Source organism: Capra hircus, chromosome 24 (assembly GCF_001704415.2).
Source record: "Capra hircus breed San Clemente chromosome 24, ASM170441v1, whole genome shotgun sequence".
NCBI lineage: Eukaryota > Metazoa > Chordata > Mammalia > Artiodactyla > Bovidae > Capra > Capra hircus.
This window is the reverse complement of record NC_030831.1, coordinates 35,749,247-35,768,595: the sequence shown is the minus strand read 5'-3', so window position 1 is coordinate 35,768,595 and position 19,349 is coordinate 35,749,247. Positions and strand designations below refer to the sequence as shown.

The window sequence follows — 19,349 nt, the reverse complement described above, 5'->3', positions numbered from 1 at the left end:
CAAGCAGGGTCCTTGAAAAGATCAGGAGTAGGTGCTGGGAAAAGGGGGAGGACGCTGCCCAGGGTACACACAGGGACACGGGGAGGTCTGTCAGCCACCAGCAGAGCCGGCTGGACGGGGACCCTGGCTTCTGACTTTAGGCATTTTCTTTCCAGCACATTAGGATCTAGGATTCTAATATTTTACAGTGATTTCATTAGCCATGTTTTCATGTACTCAGTCAGTTGTGTTCGACCCTTTGCAACTCTTTGGACTGTATCCCGCCAGGCTCCTCTCAAATTCAACAAAAAAAAATCCTGTGAAATGAAAATATCTTATTTGATAAATTATTTGCACATCTGAGGCTCTTTATTTTTGGGCAAATCTTTTAGAATATTGATGTGCACTATTAAGTGCTGCTGCTGCTGCTGCTAAGTCGCTTCAGTCGTGTCCGACTCTGTTCAACCCCAGAGATGGCAGCCCACCAGGCTCCCCCGTCCCTGGGATTCTCCAGGCAAGAACACTGGAGTGGGTTGCCATTTCCTTCTCCAATGCATGAAAGTCAAAAGTGAAAGTGAAGTCGCTCAGTCGTGTCCGACTGCTAGCAACCCCATGGACTGCAACCCACCAGGCTCCTCTGTCCATGGGATTTTCCAGGCAAGAGTACTGGAGTGGGGTGCCATTGCCTTCTCCGATTAAGTGCTAAGAAAACGCATTCAAGGTAGAGAAACATTTAAGTTCACGTATAATGTATTGTTTCAATGAAAAATATAAACAAAGTGGAAATAATTACTGGATTTGACCTTGAATAAAAAATGTAGTGCAAGTTATTTATAGCAGTCAAAAACTCCAGTGAAAATAGCTAGCTATTTATGAGAAGTAAAGAGTAAAATAAAATTCTGCCAATCTTGAAATAATATAATATCAACAGACAATATCACATAGGAATAAAGCCATACTGTGAAGCCTCACCAATCATGATATACTTATTTGGAATTTGTAACAATTCTGACAAAAGCTTAGCAGAAGTTTACCTTTTCACCGCTATTAATCAAATTATAGTATAAACAAAATTCATAAAGTTAATGTTTAAATTACTTTAGAGAACAATTTACGTTCAAATATCTTGTGCACACCATACTTAGTAACAATGTACATGTGAATTGTAAACATTTTAATCTGTCTCTTGAGGTAGTTCTCTTTAGGATCTCTATTTCTGTATGTGTTTGCTCTTAAAAATAAAACTGTGCCTTTAAAGCTACTCCGTCATTCAGATTTTAAATGAATTTTACTAGGCTCCCTACCCAGCCAAATTGTTATTTCATATAAAATAATCAATGGAAATTATTTTGCCTTTGTTCAATTTGATCTTCTGTTTTACCTAAAAAGCAAACTAGAAGATAGCTAATTAATTATGAGAAACAATAACCACAATTTACCGAGCTTCTCCTAAGTGACAAGCCGTGTGTGAGGGATTTTAAAACTTTACCTCTAATCCTTCCCCCTAATATTGCAAGATAGGTATTATTGTTCATTCTTAAAGTTAAGAGGCTTCCCTAAGGCCCCAAGTATTTCCTGAATCTGGTAAAGAAGATACTGTGTACCAAGGGCGAAGCATGGGATCTAGAAAATAGAAAGAACGCAGTACATGTCAACTACAGCTACTGTTATTATCAGAAAGAAGAGACTCCTTGTAAAGGTAGGTGAGAATGGATGGACAGATGAAACAGCTTCTCTGTTTCAGTTGTATTTGCATATTCATTCATTTAGTCATTTCAACAAACATTTACTGAATGTTTACTAGGTACTGGGAACACCAGTGTGAATATATGGGCAAAGGTGTACATTTGAGCTAGTCCAACACTTTAAAAAGTGATCAACTGCATATATATGTGTGTGTGTATATATATAAATATATGAATGTACACGCACATATATATGTACACACACACATATATATAAATCAGTGATCAGCTACAGATATATATATATTTGTTGTTGTTTAGTTGCTAGGTTTGTGTCCGACCTTTTACAACCCCATGGACTATAGCCGGCCAGGTTCCCCTGTCCATGGGATTTCCCAAGCAAGAATACTGGAGTGGGTTGCCATTCCTTTCTCCAGGAGATCTTCCTGACCCAGAGATCGCTGGACCCACATCTCCTGCACTGCAGGCAGATCGTTTACTGCTGAGCCACCAGGGAAGCATATATATATATAAAAACATATATACAAATAGTGATGAGTTACAAGTATATGTTAACTTCCCAGGTGGCTCAGTGGTAAAGAATCCCCCTGCCAGTGCAGGAGACGCAAGAGACATGACTTCAATCCCTGGGTCGGAAAAGTCTCCTGGAGAAGGGAATGGCAGCCCACTCCAGTATTCTTGCCTGGAAAGTTCCATAGACAGGGGAGCCTGATGGGCTACAGTCCATGGGATAAAGAGCCAGATATGACTGATCATGCACGCACAAGTATATGTATATACAAATATACATAGTGTATATATATGTATCATGTGTATATATAAACATATATGGACAAACATATATATATATTTGTAGTTGATCACAGTGGGAGTTGGACATTCAGCCATACATAACTAAAATACATCTGAATGTCCAACTTCCACACTTTCTACATGTTTATTCTATATTCAAGTGACACTTACATATATTTATAAGTTTCTTGAGCCAAAAAGATCTTGGAAATTAGTTTAAAACCTTTCATTTTACAGTGAGAATACATAGGCCTCGAGATGCGTTTTTCCCTGTGACGTCCCTGAGTCTCCAAGCTGAGGTTTAGGGTCACATTCCTGTTTTTCTTAGTCTTTTACCTTTCCGCTGAAATAAAAAAGAGGCTCCAGAACCATCAGTGACCTTGCAGTGAATTAGAAGAACAATTCCAGACTGACTCCTGAACTGTAAAACATGACATGGAATCAAATATTGGCTTTTTTGGTCAAACAGGGGAAGCAGCTCTCAGTCAGAACCTCTTTTCAAAAACCTGAAGTTTATTTAAAAACTAAAGAAATAGAAACACTGACAAAGCCCATAAACTTTTAAAGATCAGGATGTTATTACTTTATCCAAAAAAGAAAAAACACCCTTCATGCAAATCTCAAGCATAATCACATTGCAGAGGACGGAGACAAAACACCTGGTGTTTATTAAGACACCATTAGTCTCTTTATGGGGTCATAACATTTAAGTGGACTAGCTTAAGAGCAGCAATGCTTCCTCTGACAAACAAGGTCTATTCTTTGTCAAGCATGGAAAAGAATGTGAAGTGACTCAGATGACCAAGCTGTGGACGCCAACATCCTTCTGAAAAATCCAGTTCATCCCCTTGCCATCCTCAAAGGCTTGACTCAGAGCATGGGTATCATCCATCCATTGGCAGCTAATCTAAGGGGTGTGCCATGCATTTTGCTTTTCCTACTCTGCAGTTCCTTCATTGTTAATCCCTTTTCCATGTATTCAGTCTTTCATTGAATGCTAATTGCTAGAAGCTGTTGTTCCAAAGATGAATAAGGCAGGGTCCTTCTCTTGAGAAGCTCGTAGTCTGCTGCGATGATTCTCTGAGTTTAGTGAGCACAAAAACCAGTCAAGGGGTGGCAGAGAACAGAAGCAACCAAGCCAGCTTCTCTCTGAAAGTCGGAGTCGGAGGCCTGAGCTGAAGCCCAACGGGTTGCAGTTGGATCAGGGCGGAGTTGAGAGGATGTGACTTGTGAAACTGCAGGAAAGGGAGAAGCTTCAAGATGACATCCGTATTCTAGCTTAGACAATCAGGCTGTGGGTCGTAGGGAATATAGAAAGGCATGTGCCTTTGAAGAGGTGATTTGGTTTTAGAAAAACTGAGTAGGGACACTTGTAGGATTTGCAGAAAGAATAAGTAAGAAGGTAGGCAGGTGGAAAGATTAAAACCTTTCATTTTACAGTGAAAATACTGAAGCCTCAAGATGTGGTTTTCCCTGCGACGGCCCTGAGTCTCCAAGCTGAGGCTCAGGGATCATATACCTGTTTTAGGCACTCTTTTACCTTTTCACTGAAATTAAAAAGAGACTCCCGAATCAGTCTCAAGAACCATCAGTGATCTTGCAGTGAACTAGAAAAAATTTCAGACTGACTGTGGAAGAGTTCAGTAGAAATGTCTAACAGGAGAGAGATATGGGTGTCCTCAGCATATAGGTGAATGAAACATATCAATCTCTCCCCTGACATACCTGCGTTAATAAAACTAACTCCTGGGAGCAGAAATGCCTTGGTTACTCTTTCCCTTTTGTTTTTTGGGCATGCCAGGTGGAGATCTTAATATTCCATCCAGAGATTGAACCCTCTAGTACCTGCTGTGGAAGCGTTAAAGCATAGTGCCCAGAGAGGAGTGTGGACCGAATCCACAGAGACAAGTGTGGGTCCAGTCACAGTGATCCTTGTAAGCTGAGTTTGAGAACTGGAACATTGGCCTGAGGACAATGTCAAACCACTAAACTGAAATTTGAAGTAGGAGAGTGACAAGATCAGGCTTGCATTTTAGGAGTATTTAGGCTTGTAGGTAGGTTCAAGGCAGCAAGATTGGAGTCAGTGAGACCAGGTAGAAGGAGTGAGATCAAATGTTTAAGCAGATTAATTTTGGAGGTGGGTGAGGAGATGGTAAATGTGTTTGTGCTTAGTCTCTCGGTCATGTCCGACTCTTTTCGACCCCATGGACTGGAGCCCACCACGCTCCTCTTTCCATGGGATTCAATTCTCCAGGCAAGAATACTGGAGTGGGTTGCCATTTCCTCCTCCAGTAGGCCATTAGGGGAGAGGAATACGGGGAGAATGAAAACAAGTAATGCTTTCTCCAAAATCATCTGAAATAACCATGGAGTCCTCTTGGCTCCAGCTTGAGACTCTTCTGGTGGAAGGGGAGTGAGATTCAGATTTAGCTCTTATCTTCAAATGTTTACATAGATAAATTTTGGAGGTGGGAGAGGAGATAGTAAAGGTGTTTAGCAAACATTAGATGTGTATGGAGAGGGAAGTTGAAAGCATTGGCATCTGATAAGGCAGGTGGTGAGAGGGCAACACTTGGAGGGGGATCACAGAATTCCAGACGGGCTCTTGTGTTCTCCACCTGGGGAATTTGGACCATAAAGAAAGCTGAGTGCCAAAGAATGGATGCTTTTGAACTGTGGTGCTGGAGAAGACTCTTGAGAGTCCCTTGGACTGCAAGGATATCTAACCAGTCCATCCTAAAGGAGATCAGTCCTGGGTGTTCATTGGAAGGACAGATGTTGAAGCTGGAACTTCAATACTTTGGACACCTGCTGTGAAGAACTAACTCATTGGAAAGACCCTGATGCTGGGAAAGATTGAAGGTGGGAGGAGAAGGGACAACAGAGGATGAGATGGTTGGATGGCATCACCAACTCAATGGACACAAGTTTGAGTAAACTCCAGGAGTTGGCGTAGGTCAGCGAGGCCTGGCACAACCTTCGGTCTGTGGGGTTGCAGAGTTGGACACGACTGAGCGTCTGAACTGAACTGAACTGAATCTGGGGTATGTGGGGGAGATAGAGAGAAGTGGACTTTGTGAGATATATTTTGAAGGAAGAAGCAGTGCTTGGTAAGGATGAAAAGTTAAGGGAAAGGGAGGGGAAAGAGTAATGGCTTTTTCATCAGTAAAATGGCAATACTAATTTACATTCCCTCGAACAGTGCAAAAGAGTTCCCTTTTCTCCATACCCTCTCCAGCATTTATTGCTTGTAGATTTTTTGATGATGGCCATTCTGATCAGTGTGAGGTGATATCTCATGGTAGTCTTGATTTGCATTTCTCTAGTATGCAATCTCAAAAATGACAGAATGATCTCTGTTCGTTTCCAAGGCAAACCATTCAATATCACAGTTATCCAAGTCTATGCCTCAACTAGTAATGCTGAAGAAGCTGAAGTTGAACGGTTCTATGAAGACCTACAAGACCTTTTAGAACTAACACCCAAAAAAGATGTCCTTTTCATTATAGGGGGCTGGAATGCAAAAGTAGGAAGTCAAGAAACACCTGGAGTAACAGGTAAATTTGGCCTTGGAATACGGAATGAAGCAGGGCAAAGACTAATAGAGTTTTGCCAAGAGAACGCACTGGTCATAGCAAACACTCTCTTCCAACAACACAAGAGAAGACTCTACACATGGACATCACCCGATGGTCAACACCGAAATCAGATTGATTATATTCTTTGCAGCCAAAGATGGAGAAGCTCTATACAGTCAGCAAAAACAAGACTGGGAGCTGACTGTGGCTCAGACCATGAACTCCTTATTGCCAAATTCAGAGTTAAATTGAAGAAAGAAGGGAAAACCACTAGACCATTCATGTATGACCTAAATCAAATCCCTTATGATCATACAGTGGAACTGAGAAATAGATTTAAGGGACTAGATCTGATAGATAAGAGTGCCTGATGAACTATGGATGGAGGTTCGTGACATTGTACAGGAGACAGGGATCAAGACCATCCCCGTGGAAAAGAAATGCAAACAAGCAAAATGGCTGTCTAAGGAGGCCTTACAAATAGATGTGAAAAGAAGAGAAGTGAAAAGCAAAGGAGAAAAGGAAAGATATTCCCATCTGAATGCAGAGTTCCAAAGAAGAGCAAGGAGAGATAAAAAAGCTTTCCTTGGCGATCAATGCAAAGAAATAGAAGAAAACAACAGAATGGGAAAGACTAGAGATCTCTTCAAGAAAATTAGAGATGCCAAGGGAACATTTCATGCAAAGATGGGCTCAATAAAGGACAGAAATGGTATGGACCTAACAGAAGCAGAAGATATTAAGAAGAGGTGGCAAGAATACACAGAAGAACTGTACAGAAAAGATCTACACGACCCAGATAATCACGATGGTGTGATCACTCACCTAGAGCCAGACATCCTGGAATGTGAAGTCAAGTGGGCCTTAGAAAGCATCACTATGAACAAAGCTAGTGGAGGTGATGGAATCCCAGTTGAGCTGTTTCAAATCCTAAAAGATGATGCTGTGAAAGTGCTGCACTCAATGTGCCAGCAAATTTGGAAAACTCAGCAGTGGCCACAGGACTGGAAAAGGTCAGTTTTCATTCCAATCCCAAAGAAAGGCGATGCCAAAGAATGCTCAAACTACCGCACAATTGCACTCATCTCACATGCTGGTAAAGTAATGCTCAAAATTCTCCAAGCCAGGCTTCAGCAATACGTGAACCGTGAACTTCAAGATATTCAAGCTGGTTTTAGAAAAGGCAGAGGAACCAGAGATCAAATTGCCAACATCCGCTGGATCATCAAAAAAGCAAGACAGTTCCAGAGAAACATCTATTTCTGCTTTATTGTCTATGCCAAAGCCTTTGACTGTGTGGATCACAAGAAACTGTGGAAAATTCTGAAAGAGATGGGAATACCAGACCACCTGACCTGCCTCTTGAGAAACCTGTATGCAGGTCAGGAAGCAACAGTTAGAACTGGACATGGAACAACAGACTGGTCCCAAATCACAAAAGGAGTATGTCAAGGCTGTATATTGTCACCCTGCTTATTTAACTTCTATACAAAGTACATCATGAGAAACGCTGGGCTGGAAGAAGCACAAGCTGGAATCAAGATTGCCGGGAGAAATATCAATCACCTCAGATATGCAGATGACACCACCCTTATGGCAGAAAGTGCAGAGGAACTCAAAAGCCTCTTGATGAAAGTGAAAGAGGCGAGTGAAAAAGTTGGCTTAAAGCTCAATATTCAGAAAACGAAGATCATGGCATCCGGTCCCATCACTTCATGGGAAATAGATGGGGAAACAGTGGCTGACTTTTTTTTGTGGGGAGGCTCCAAAATCACTGCAGATGGTGATTGCAGCCATGAAATTAAAAGACACTTACTCCTTGAAAGGAAAGTTATAACCAACCTAGACAGCATATTCAAAAGCAGAGACATTACTTTTCCAACAAAGGTCCATCTAGTCAAGGCTGTGGTTTTTCCAGTGATCGTGTATGGATGTGAGAGTTGGAGTATAAAGAAAGCTGAGCACCGAAGAATTTATGCTTTTGAACTGTGGTGTTGGAGAAGACTCTTGAGAGTCCCTTGGACTGCAAGGAGATCCAACCAGTCTATTCTGAAGGAGATCAGTCCTGGGTGTTCATTGGAAGGACTGATGCTGAAGCTGAAACTCCAATACTTTGGCCACCTGATGCGAAGAGTTGAGTCATTGGAAAAGATCCTGATGCTGGGAGGGATTGGGCACAGGAGGAGAAGGGGAGGACAGAGGATAAGATGGCTGGATGGCATCCCTGACTCGATGGACATGAGTTTGAGTGAACTCCGGGAGTTGGTGATGGACAGGGAGGCCTGGGTGCTGCAATTCATGGAGTTGCAAAGAGCCAGACACGACTGAGGGACTGAACTGAACTGAACTGGGTAATGATGGTGGAAAGGAGCTTCAGGAGGGAGGAGACATATGTATACCTATGGCTGAAAAAAATAAACAAGTGAAAACAAAAAGGCAATACTAGCACAAGGCTGGGGTGAAGATGAAGTGGGATGATTCCTGTTCTATGGTAATACAAGTCATGTGACCGCAGGACAGGGCTGCTGCTGCTGGAGCATGGAGGCTGGAGTTCGAGCGTCAACCCTGCAGCCCATTTCCGCTGAGGAATGCAAGGCACCTTCACCAATGTCCTTTCTTACCACAACATCCTTCTCTTCTGGGTTTATCTCTTCTCTCCTGAGCCCCTCCTCAACTCCTCCCAGAGCTCTTGAACACAGAAATCTTTGTCAGTGGATGATCTGCATGTGACCACAATGCTCAGCCCCTGTATCCTCCAGAGTGGGGCTCAGAGGAGGTGCCAGGCTGGGGACCCACCTTTGGGACCCACCTTCAGTGGCCCAATCAGCTGTTGGTGCTGAAGGAGGCAAGAGGCCATCCTGTAGGAGCGTTTCTTAGAACTGTCTCCTAAAGTGTTGCTGAGCTTGCTTTCTCATCAGCAGGTCTGTGAGTCCAGTCCACTGTAGCTAACAGGTTTGGGGTTTTTTTTTCCCCAGCCTCATAATTCTTCTGTTAGGGTGTGTGTGTGTTTTTTTCTGTGTGTGTGTATGTGGTAAGATACACATAATATGTGTGCGCTTAGTCACTCAGTCCTGTCCAACTTTTTGCGACCCCATGAATGGTAGCCCACCCATGTGATTCTCCAGACAAGAATACCGGAGTGATTAACCATTCCGCAACCCAGGGATGGCACCTGGGTCTCCTGCATTGCTGACAGATTCTTTACCATCTGAGCCACCAGGGAAGCCCAAACATAATATAAACCTTACTATTCTAACCCTTTCTAGGTGTTCAGTTCAGTGGCATTAAGTATATCCATGTTATTGCACAACCATCACCACCATCCATCTCCAGAACGGTTAACATCTTCAAAGCTGAAATTCTTTCCCCACTAAACAGTTACTCCCCATTCCCTCCCACAAGCTCCTTCTGGAAACCACCATTCTATCAATCATTCCACCACCACCAATCATATCTCCATGATTCTACTCCTCTGGGTACCTCATACAGGTGGAATCATACAGTATTTGTCCTTTTGTGACTAGCTTATTTCACTTAGCATAATGCCCTCAAGGGCTTCCCTGGTGGCTTGGACAGTAAAGAATCCCTGCAATGTGGGAGACCTGAGTTTGATCCCTGGGTCATGAAGATCCCCTACAGGAGGGCACGGCAACCCACTCCAGTATTCTTGCCTGGAGAATCCACATGGATAGAGGAATCTGGCGGGCTGCAGTCCATGGAGTCACAAAGAGCTGGACATGACTGAGCAATTAAGCACAAATGCCCTCAAGGTTTATCCATGTGTCAGAATTTCCTTCCTTTTTGGGACTTCTCTGGTAGTCCAGTGACTAAGACTCCATGCTCCCAATGCAGGGGGCTTAAGTTCAACCTCTGGTTAGGGATCTAAGATTTCACGCACCACAACTAAACATTCTGCATTGCAAAACTAAGACATGGTGCAGCCAAATAAATAAATATTTTAAAAAAGAATTTCCTTCCTTTTTAAATCTGTAAAATATTTCATTGTCCTTTTACATAGTTCGTGAGGTTCTCCAGCAAGTTTACTGGGGTGGTTTGCCATTTCCTCCTCCAGCGGATCACATTTTGTCTGAACTCTCTGCTATGACCTGTCTTGGGTGACCCTACACAGCATGGTTCATAGTTTCATTGAGTTACGCAAGCTCCTTCACCATGACAAGGCAGTGATCCGTGGTGTTAGAAAAGCCTCCTGAGAGTCCCTTGGACAGCAAGGCGATCAAACCATTCAATCTTAAGGGACATCAACACTGAATACTTGTCAGAAGGACTGATGCTGAAACCGAAATTTTGGTCATCTAATGCGAACAACTGACTCATTGGAAAAGTCCCTGATGCTGGGAAAGATTGAGGGCAGAAGGAGAAGAGGGTGTCAGAGGATGAGACGGCTGGATGGCATCACCAATGCAATGGACCTGAACTTGGGCAAACTTTGGGAGATGTTGAGGGACAGGGAGGCCTGGCGTGCTGCAGTCCATGGGGTCGCAAAGTGTTGGACATAACTGGGCAACTGAACAACAACAATATTCCATTGCTAGCATGTGTCATATTTATTTTATCCATTCATCCTTTGATGGACACTTTTGTTGCTTCTACATTTTGGCTATTGTGAATAATTCTGCAAGGAACACAGGTCTACAAATATATCCGAGTTGCTGCTTTCAACCCTTTTGGGCATCTATCCAGTTATTGCTGGATCATATGGTAATTCCATGTTTAATTTTTTGAGAAACCACCATGCCATTTTCCACAGTGGCTGTATCACTTTACATTCCTACCACCAATGCACAAGGATTCTAATTTCTCCACATCTTTGCCAATCCTTTTTTCCTGTATTTTGAAATTTTTTAATTTTTTGTAACAGTCATCCTAATCTCTTGAGAATTCTGTATGCAGGTCAGGAAGAACTGGACATGGAACAACAGACTGGTTCCAAATAGGAAAAGGAGTACATCAAGGCTATATATTGTCACCCTGCTTATTTAACTTATATGTAGAGTACATCATGAGAAATGCTGGGCTGGATGAAGCACAAGCTGGAATCAAGATTGTCGAGAGATCCTCAGATATGTAGATGACACCACCTTTATGGCAGAAAGTGAAGAAGAACTAAAGAGCCTCTTGATGATAGTGAAAGAGGAGAGTGAAAAAGCTGGCTTAAAGCTCAACATTCAGAAAACGAAGATCATGGCATCTGGTCCCATCACTTCATGGGAAATAGATGGGGAAACAGTGGAAACAGTGGCAGACTTTATTTTTCTGGGCTCCAAAATCACTGCAGATGGTGACTGCAGCCATGAAATTAAAAGACACTTACTCCTTAGAAGAAAAGTTATGACCAACCTAGACAGCATATTCAAAAGCAGAGACATTCTTTTCCAACAAAGGTCCATCTAGTCAAGGCTATGGTTTTTCCAGTAGTCATGTATAAATGTGAGAGTTGGACTATAAAGAAAGCCGAGTGCCAAAGAACTGATGCTTTTGAACTGTGATGTTGGAGAAGACTCTTGAGAGTCCCTTAGACAGCAAGGAGATCCAACCAGTCCATCCTAAAAAAATCAGTCCTGAATATTCATTGGAAGGACTGATGCTGATGTTGAAACTCCAATACTTTGGCCACCTAATGTGAAGAACTGACTCATTGGAAAAGACCCTGATGCTGGGAGGGATTGGGCGCAGGAGGAGAAGGGGACAACAGAGGATGAGATGGTTGGATGGCATCACTGACTCAATGGACATGAGTTTGAGTAAGCTCCAGGAGTTGGTGATGAACAGGGAGGCCTGGCACGTTGCAGTCCATGGGGTAGCAAAGAGGTGGACACGACTGAGCTACTGAACTGAACTGAGTGAGTGTGAAGTGGTATCTCACTATAGTTTCAATTTGCATTTCTGTAATGATTAGTGATTGTTGAGCATCATTCCATATGCTTATTGACCATTTGTATATCATCTTTGAAGAAACAGCTACTTGAGTTCTTTGCCCATTTTTTAATTGGTTGTTTGTTTTCTGGTTGTTGACTTGTTGGATTTCTTTACATATTCTGTATACTAACCCCTTTTCAGATACACGGTTGACAAGCATTTTCTCCTATTCTCTGGGTTGCCTTTTCACTCTGTAGATAGTATCTGGGATGCACAAAAATTTCAATTTTGATGAAATCCAATTTATCTATTTTTTCTTCTCTTGACTGTGGTTTTGGTAGTGTAGCTATAATTTAGGTTTTTTAAAGGATTTTTTTTTTCATTTCAAATATTGTGGCCAAAAAGAAACTATGATTCAAAGAAAGTGATGGGCTTATTCCATCCGATCATTAGTTATTAATAGTAAGCTCTGGGCTGAGAATCCATATTCTTGGCTCTTCAGGGACTCTCATTGGAAGTACAAAACAAGGCAGGTACCTTGGTGAGAGCTGAAGCAAATCGCTAAAGTAATCTTCAGTTACCCTACAGTTGCATCGACCCCAAATATGAAAAATAAATCTCCAGTTTTGTCTCTTTGTCGGTCACGTGCAAGTTTTAATCTAATGTTCAAAATAGAAAGCTTCTGGAATGGAGAGTCTGGAATGTGTTCATTTCTGGGCACTGCCTTTTACTAGAGCAGAGATCCCTGCTCAGAATGAATCAAAGGGCGGCTTACACCATGTTATCAAGTCCTCAGTTGAGGAAGTCTGCGAAGCTGCAACCACTGCTCGGCCAGAACTGCCTTGCTTTTGGTGAGCTAGCAAGGGAGCGAGTCATCTTTCATTTCATCTTGCTTGAAGACAGTTCCTCTGCTCCCACCCCCCCTGCCCAGCTCCCTCCAACTCCACTCACCACTTAGTTAGGCAGTAAAGCAATAAAGCAATGGGTCTGCTTTGGAGGGTTTCTAAAAGGAAAGATAAACACAGTGGGGCAACTTGATGGGCCACAATGAAAGGAACTCATTATGAAGCCACTCAACAGCTCAGCCTCCTTTCCTAGTAAAACTGGAGTCAACCTGATCATTTCAGGGGCGGTGGGTGGCAGGGGGGGTTCTCCAACCACCGGGAGTGTGATGGGTTTTTCAGTCTCTCTCTTCTTGAAGGTCTAAGAGCTGTAATCCTGCTCCGAGCTCTGCTGGGAGAGCATCTAATGGTGACTTAGAACTTAGCGTCAGCTCTCCGCAAGTGACAGTGAGCATTGACCCTTGGGCCCCTTCGGGGAATCAATGAGCGGACTTGGAAACTTTGGGCCTCGGGGCGTTCTCGCCCCTGTGCGATCCTCTAACGCTCCGCGCCCAGAGCCCTTTGGGGAAGGGACAAGCAAGCCACGCCGTCCCCGTGACGCCGCTGCTCTCAGGCCCCTCGCCCCACACTCTGGGGAGCCCGAGGTCTAAAAACCAGCCCAGCGGCAGCACGTTCTGTGCACCCCGAGGCTGAGCACTTGATCACCCCGGGAGCCACTTTCCTCGGTCTTCGGCCCGCTTCCAAGCCAACGCGAAAAAGAGGGAACACGGAGAGCGCGGGCGGGGAAGCGGCGGAGCCCGGGGCTGGGGCCGGCCCGCGGGCGGGGCGGGCGCGGGAAGGCGCAAGGGGGGCGTGGGCGCGGCGGCCCGCGCGCCCCGGCGGCCGGGCCAGGGGGAGGGGCGCTGGCGGCGGCGGCGCCTCCCGCCCGGGGTGAGCGGCGCGCGAGGCGGCCCCGCGGCACAGAGCGCCAAGCAGGGAGGCAGGGCTGGAGCACAGACGGCCGACGCGCGGCGCGGCTGCCATGGGCGCGCACTGACCCGCTGCTCAGCGCGGACTTCCTCAGCGGCGCGGAGCTCCCCGGCTGGCGGTGCGTCTCCTCGGTCACCATGAAAGGTAGGGCGGGCTTCGGGGCGCGCGGGAGGGGGCGAGGTGCCAAGTTTCTCTGCGCGGAGACCCGGGGGAGACCCAGTGCTGGATTTGGTGCGCGCATCCTGGGGGGCGCCCCCGGGTCTCGGGAGTCGGATACCGCCGGAGATCTCGGGGTTGGGCATTTGAAGCCAGCAAGTACTGCCCTCCCCACCGTGTCTCAACAAAGTAGTTTGAAGCCCCAAGTCGTTGTTTACGGATTCCAGTTCCCAACTTTTTAATTGAAAAAATACGCCCAGGAGAGTGGAGGCACCATCACTCCCCACCCTCGGCCCCCCTAGTTCGTTCTGCGCCCTGGCGCTCGCCCCACTCTCTCCAAGGTCCCTTTCGCTCCCCGCCGTTGCGCTTCCCCGTCTGAGAAGTCGACGGGTGTTTTCTCCCGGACTCGGGGATGTTCTCGGTGCGCCCTCCCCACATCTGGCAATGATTAGGTGCCCGCGAAGTTCAGCTGGCTCGGGAAGTGCGTTTGGCATCTTTCTCCATTAGCCCCACTGGCTGGAAAATCACCGCCCTCGGTTTCGCGTCCCTTCCATGTGCCCGCCTGCGGAGCTGTGCCCACGTGTGATCAGGGGCGACACAGTCCCCCGGGAGGTGTCCACCGCAGGCGGGTTTGGGTAAGTGTCAGATGCTATCGTATCTTTTAGCGAGAAGTGCTTCGCAGGGAAGCCGTCTGTTGAGTAGAAAACGAAGATCTGTCAACAGAATCTCCATCTGTATGTGAGATAAATAATCACAGCAGAGGTATCGTTTGGAGATGGGCCGGCGTGGTGTTTACACAAGACTGGAATCCTGGATTTGTGCTAGGGTAGGGCTACCGTCTATGGGGTCACACAGAGTCGGACACGACTGAAGTGACTTAGCAGCAGCAGCAACACGTCTCGGTTCCCGCGCGGGCCGGACCCGAGTGACGGGGCTCGGTTCAAGATGCCATCTGACCGCTAGGACCGAGCTTCCAGCAGCCCGAACGCGCGATGCGACCTCTTTGACTTGCAAGCGTTGCTGATCCAGGCGCGCGCCTCGGGAGCCCCACAGACTTGGAAAGTAACTTTTGGCTGTAGGTTTCTCTCTGCAAGGCAGATGACGCTAAACAGTTCGGAGAGATAATGTCCTACCAATTAGCTCTCTTTCCAGGGGAGTTCTGTGTCCTTCTCTGGAGACCCTGGGAAGGAAGGGGACAAAACGCCAGGTGGAAAGGGTCCCGCCCCGCCCCTCCCGCGGCCAGAGACACAGAAGACAGGATGCAATGCAAGAGACACACAACTCAAGAGACACAAAAGACAGGATTTCAAAACGCAGCGTGTGTGCGTTCCTTCTCTCTACATCTCAGTTTCTCTTCTCTCATTTACATTCTAGGAAAGGCGCACTTTCCTTAGGCCAGCACTGATTAAGGGATCTTCCCAGAATGGCAAGAGTTCACGCGGCTAAGCTTTGCTCTGGCGCTCAGTTACCATCATTTTAGCCAGAAGTTAATCTTCTCATTGCTGGTCACTGAGGCCAGGAGGTTTTGAACTTTTGGAAAGATAAGCCAGCTCCTCATTTCATCAGCTCCCATGTGGCTTCCTAAACCCTGAAAATCTAGTTATGCTTTTGACTGGGTCAATGACTGTTACTGCAGTTTGGGTATTTTTTTCAATGTTAATTCAAATCTGTAATGGAATACATACCTACAGGTTATGTCTGTATGCTGTGTGCTGAGTCACTTTAGTTGTTGTGTCCAACTCTTTTCGACCTCATGGACTATAGCCCTCCAGGCTCCTCTGCCCATGGGATTCTCCAGGCAAAAATACTGGAGTAAGGAACCATTCCCTTCTCCAGGGTTTTTTCCTGTCCCAGGGATCGAACTGAGTCTCCTTTGTTATAGGCAGATTCTTTACGGTCAGAGTCACCAGGGAAGTGTATATATTATATATATATATATGACTTATACTACATTCTAGACCAGCTAGCACACTGCTTGGAGAAGGCTCATTGCTTATCCTCTGTGGTCTGGGCACTGCCTCAACACCCCACTTACCTTCTGCCCCAATAGGTGAAGGGGACTGAGGGGCTGAATTCCTGGGGAGGCTAGTCACTTTGAAGGCCTCTTTTAAAACGAAATGTTCTGTGAGAGATTTGCTTACCAGCAATTGCCATAGAATTTGTGCTTGTCTTGTTTGTGAGGTGGGGAAGGTAGCAGACAGTAATGTTTTTTCAGTACCTACTAAGTGCGCCAGTATGCTCCACCCTCTACAAACACTTCATCAGTGAACCCTCTCAAACATCCTATAAGATAGGCATTTTAACCCCTACACCATAGATATGGAAACAGTCCAGAAGAAATAGAAACCAGCAACAAGGGGGTAGTAGGCATCTAAAAACAAGCTTGGCCAGGTTCCCTATGAGTCTTGGAGAGACCTAGGACACCAGATAGAACCCTTGGACTGGAAGAAAAGTGATTCTCAGATGATTAAGTAGCCAAGGAACTCGAAGCTGGTGCAGCAGCCAGGAAGGGATGGAGCCAAGAAATCAGACACAAGCCTTCTGAAGCCAAGCAGAGTATGTTTTTAGCCAAAAAAAGAAAGTTGCCTTTACCAAGTAGAATTATTTGGACAATTTGTCATAGGTAACCAACACAGAATTTTCCTTGGGTTCGTAATTATGTCATAAAGCAATGAACTCATTATGTTTAAGCCAATGTTGCATTAGTATTTGATTTCTCTAAGTGACAGAAGTCTGTGACAGACCTTGCAAATGCTTAAAATTGAAGTGTTAACCCAAAACATTCTTTAGCCAAATAGAAAATTAGTGGACATCTTAGAAACTACAGAAGTTTATTTGTCAAGGCAAAAATTCAGCTACTATGCAAGTCAGATGCCTTTTCAAGGCACTTATTTGACTTTCTAATTCTGATTTTTAAACTTGGGATATAGCCTTTGTAAAAACCCAGGCCTTTGGAGTCTAATTCCAAGGCTTTGGTGAGCCACAGCACCACCTATCTGTTGCGTTCAGCAAATGTCTGTCTCTTATTTCTTCCTTCTCTAGAGTCCCAAGTAGAAAAATAATGACATCATTATATATTTTCCGGAAGAAAATTACTTGCCCTGTTGCTGGAATACTTTAAGTGTTCCACAGTGATTAAAACATGAAGTTGGTTTTAATTCATTTCTAATTACATTTTCAATTAGCTGTACTGCACCATAAATTTCATGGTTTTTAATATTCACACTCTTTATGAAGGAATTGGACTCCTCTAGAGTTAGGTGTGTCATTAAGAAATCACATTTCTAGTTCTGGAAGTTGGGAATATTGGTGAATTTTAATGCAGTAGCACTTGTTACTTAAGAGATGGCCTGCTTGCAAATAGAACTACCTTATGACCCAGCAATCCCACTGCTGGGCATACACACCGAGGAAACCAGGATTGAAAGAGACACATGTACCCCAATGTTCATCGCAGCACTGTTTATAATAGCCAGGACATGGAAACAACCTAGATGTCCATCAGCAGATGAATGGATAAGAAAGCTGTGCTACATATACACAATGGAGTATTACTCAGCCATTAAAAAGAATACATTTGAATCAGTTCTGATGAGATGGATGAAACTGGAGCCGATTATACAGAGTGAAGTAAGCCAGAAAGAAAAACACCAATACAGTATACTAACACATATATATGGAATTTAGAAAGAGGGCAATGACGACCCTGTATGCAAGACAGCAAAAAAGACACAGATGTGTATAACAGACTTTTGGACTCAGAGGGAGAGGGAGAGGGCGGGATGATTTGGGAGAATGGCATTGTAACATGTATACTATCATGTAAGAATCGAATCGCCAGTCTATGTCCGACGCAGGATACATCATGCTTGGGGCTGGTGCACGGTGATGATCCAGAGAGATGTTATGGGGAGGGAGGTGGGAGGGGGGTTCATGTTTGGGAATGCATGTACACCTGTGGTGAATTCAAAAAAATAAAAATAAAAAAATTAAAATTAAAATTAAAAAAAAAAAGAGATGGCCTGCAACAACCACCAGCTCACAGGACCACATTGGTTCAAACCACTGTTCTAATTTAATGCAGGGAGGATGTCAGTGCCATTAAAACATAGTGTCCAACTGCTTATATTTATGCTTTTGTGTGTAAGCATTTCTGAAATGCTATCCGGCAATGATACTTTTAAAAGGTGCTAGTAAGCAGTGTATTTCAACTCCCTGTTTTCCCAGACCGGCAGTCTCTTGGCTTTCCAGGTGCCTAAGATGTCTTGTCCTTAACTGGGATAAGCAAACACTTGTGTAGGTTCTGACTGCTTTTAACATTGAAAGAATCATGTTTTCTGCAGGAAAATGGAAACAAAGTGAGGTCTTTTTCGTTTCACTGTTTGGGAATTGAGGCTTGTTTTCCTCTGGAAGACGAATTTGCAACCCAGTTACACTTTTGACTTTTCATTAGTTTGAAGATGCTTGACATTCCTAATCTGAGGTTTAATTATTGCTAAGTATATATCTTCCCAGTGGTCTCCTATGCAATTTTCCCAGATTGTTCCCATCCCCTGACCCTCACCCCCACCGCAACCATGTGGCTTATTCAACAATAATGGTGTGAAAGAGAAAAGCTGGCAGATGATAACTTCTAAGCTTATAGCATAATTCTAATTTTCTGAATTCATGCTTATTTTTATTGAAGCATTATTTCAAAACCGTTGATGCAGCTGCTGCCTAAAGTAAGTTAAATGGCCTTCAAAGTGTTTGTTTTCAAATGAGAAAATAGACATTTAAAATTTAGTGATAGAAAAATGTTATTCCTTGAGTGAACCTAGCATGTGAGTGATCTCTTAGGAGGAAGTCTGATTCATGTCTTCCCACTACGGGAAATAGTGGTTAGGTGCTGGGAGGGCTTTCCAGATGGCACTAGTGGTAAAGAACCTGTCTGCCAATGCAGAAGGCATAAAAGACGCAGGTTTGATCCCTGGGTTGGGAAGATTCCCTGGAGAAGGAAATCCGTTCCAGTTTTCTTCCCTGAGGACCCCCACGGACAGAGGAGCCTGGCGGGCTATAGTCCACAGGGTCACAAATAGTCGGACACAACTGAAGCAGCTTAGCACACACGCACGCACAAGGAGCCCAGAATGGTGGCAGAGTGTAGCCTTTCTCCTTCTGAGGGGCAAATCAGAGTGAAAAGAATCGGGCAGTTGGGGGTCAGGGGACAGTGTTCAAGGGCACTTAGGTGATCACCTGTGAGAAGTGTCTACCCTCACCACGAGTCAGCTGTAACCAGTCTCATCCTGCCTTTCCATCTTTTACTCTTATGCCACTCTGAAGGCACAGACTCTCTCAGATTCTGGAATTCCTGCCTATGCCCTGGAGGCAGGGAACTGGGTTGTGAGTGGGAAGATAAATGCTGGGGACTTATTAAAACATTTGTTAAGTCCCTACCATGTGCCACAGTT

At 44.7% G+C, this 19,349-nt stretch overlaps 1 protein-coding gene across 1 annotated transcript in view; it reads left to right on the top strand.

The window, feature by feature from the left end:
- The window catches only part of COLEC12 (collectin subfamily member 12), a 178,758-nt gene continuing 173,100 nt past the window's right edge, over positions 13,692 to 19,349 (top strand). The window contains exon 1 of the mRNA XM_018039580.1: positions 13,692 to 13,887. Within this exon, the coding sequence (XP_017895069.1) occupies positions 13,881 to 13,887 (7 nt within the window). The 5' untranslated portion in view covers positions 13,692 to 13,880. The remainder of the gene's footprint in view (positions 13,888 to 19,349) is intronic.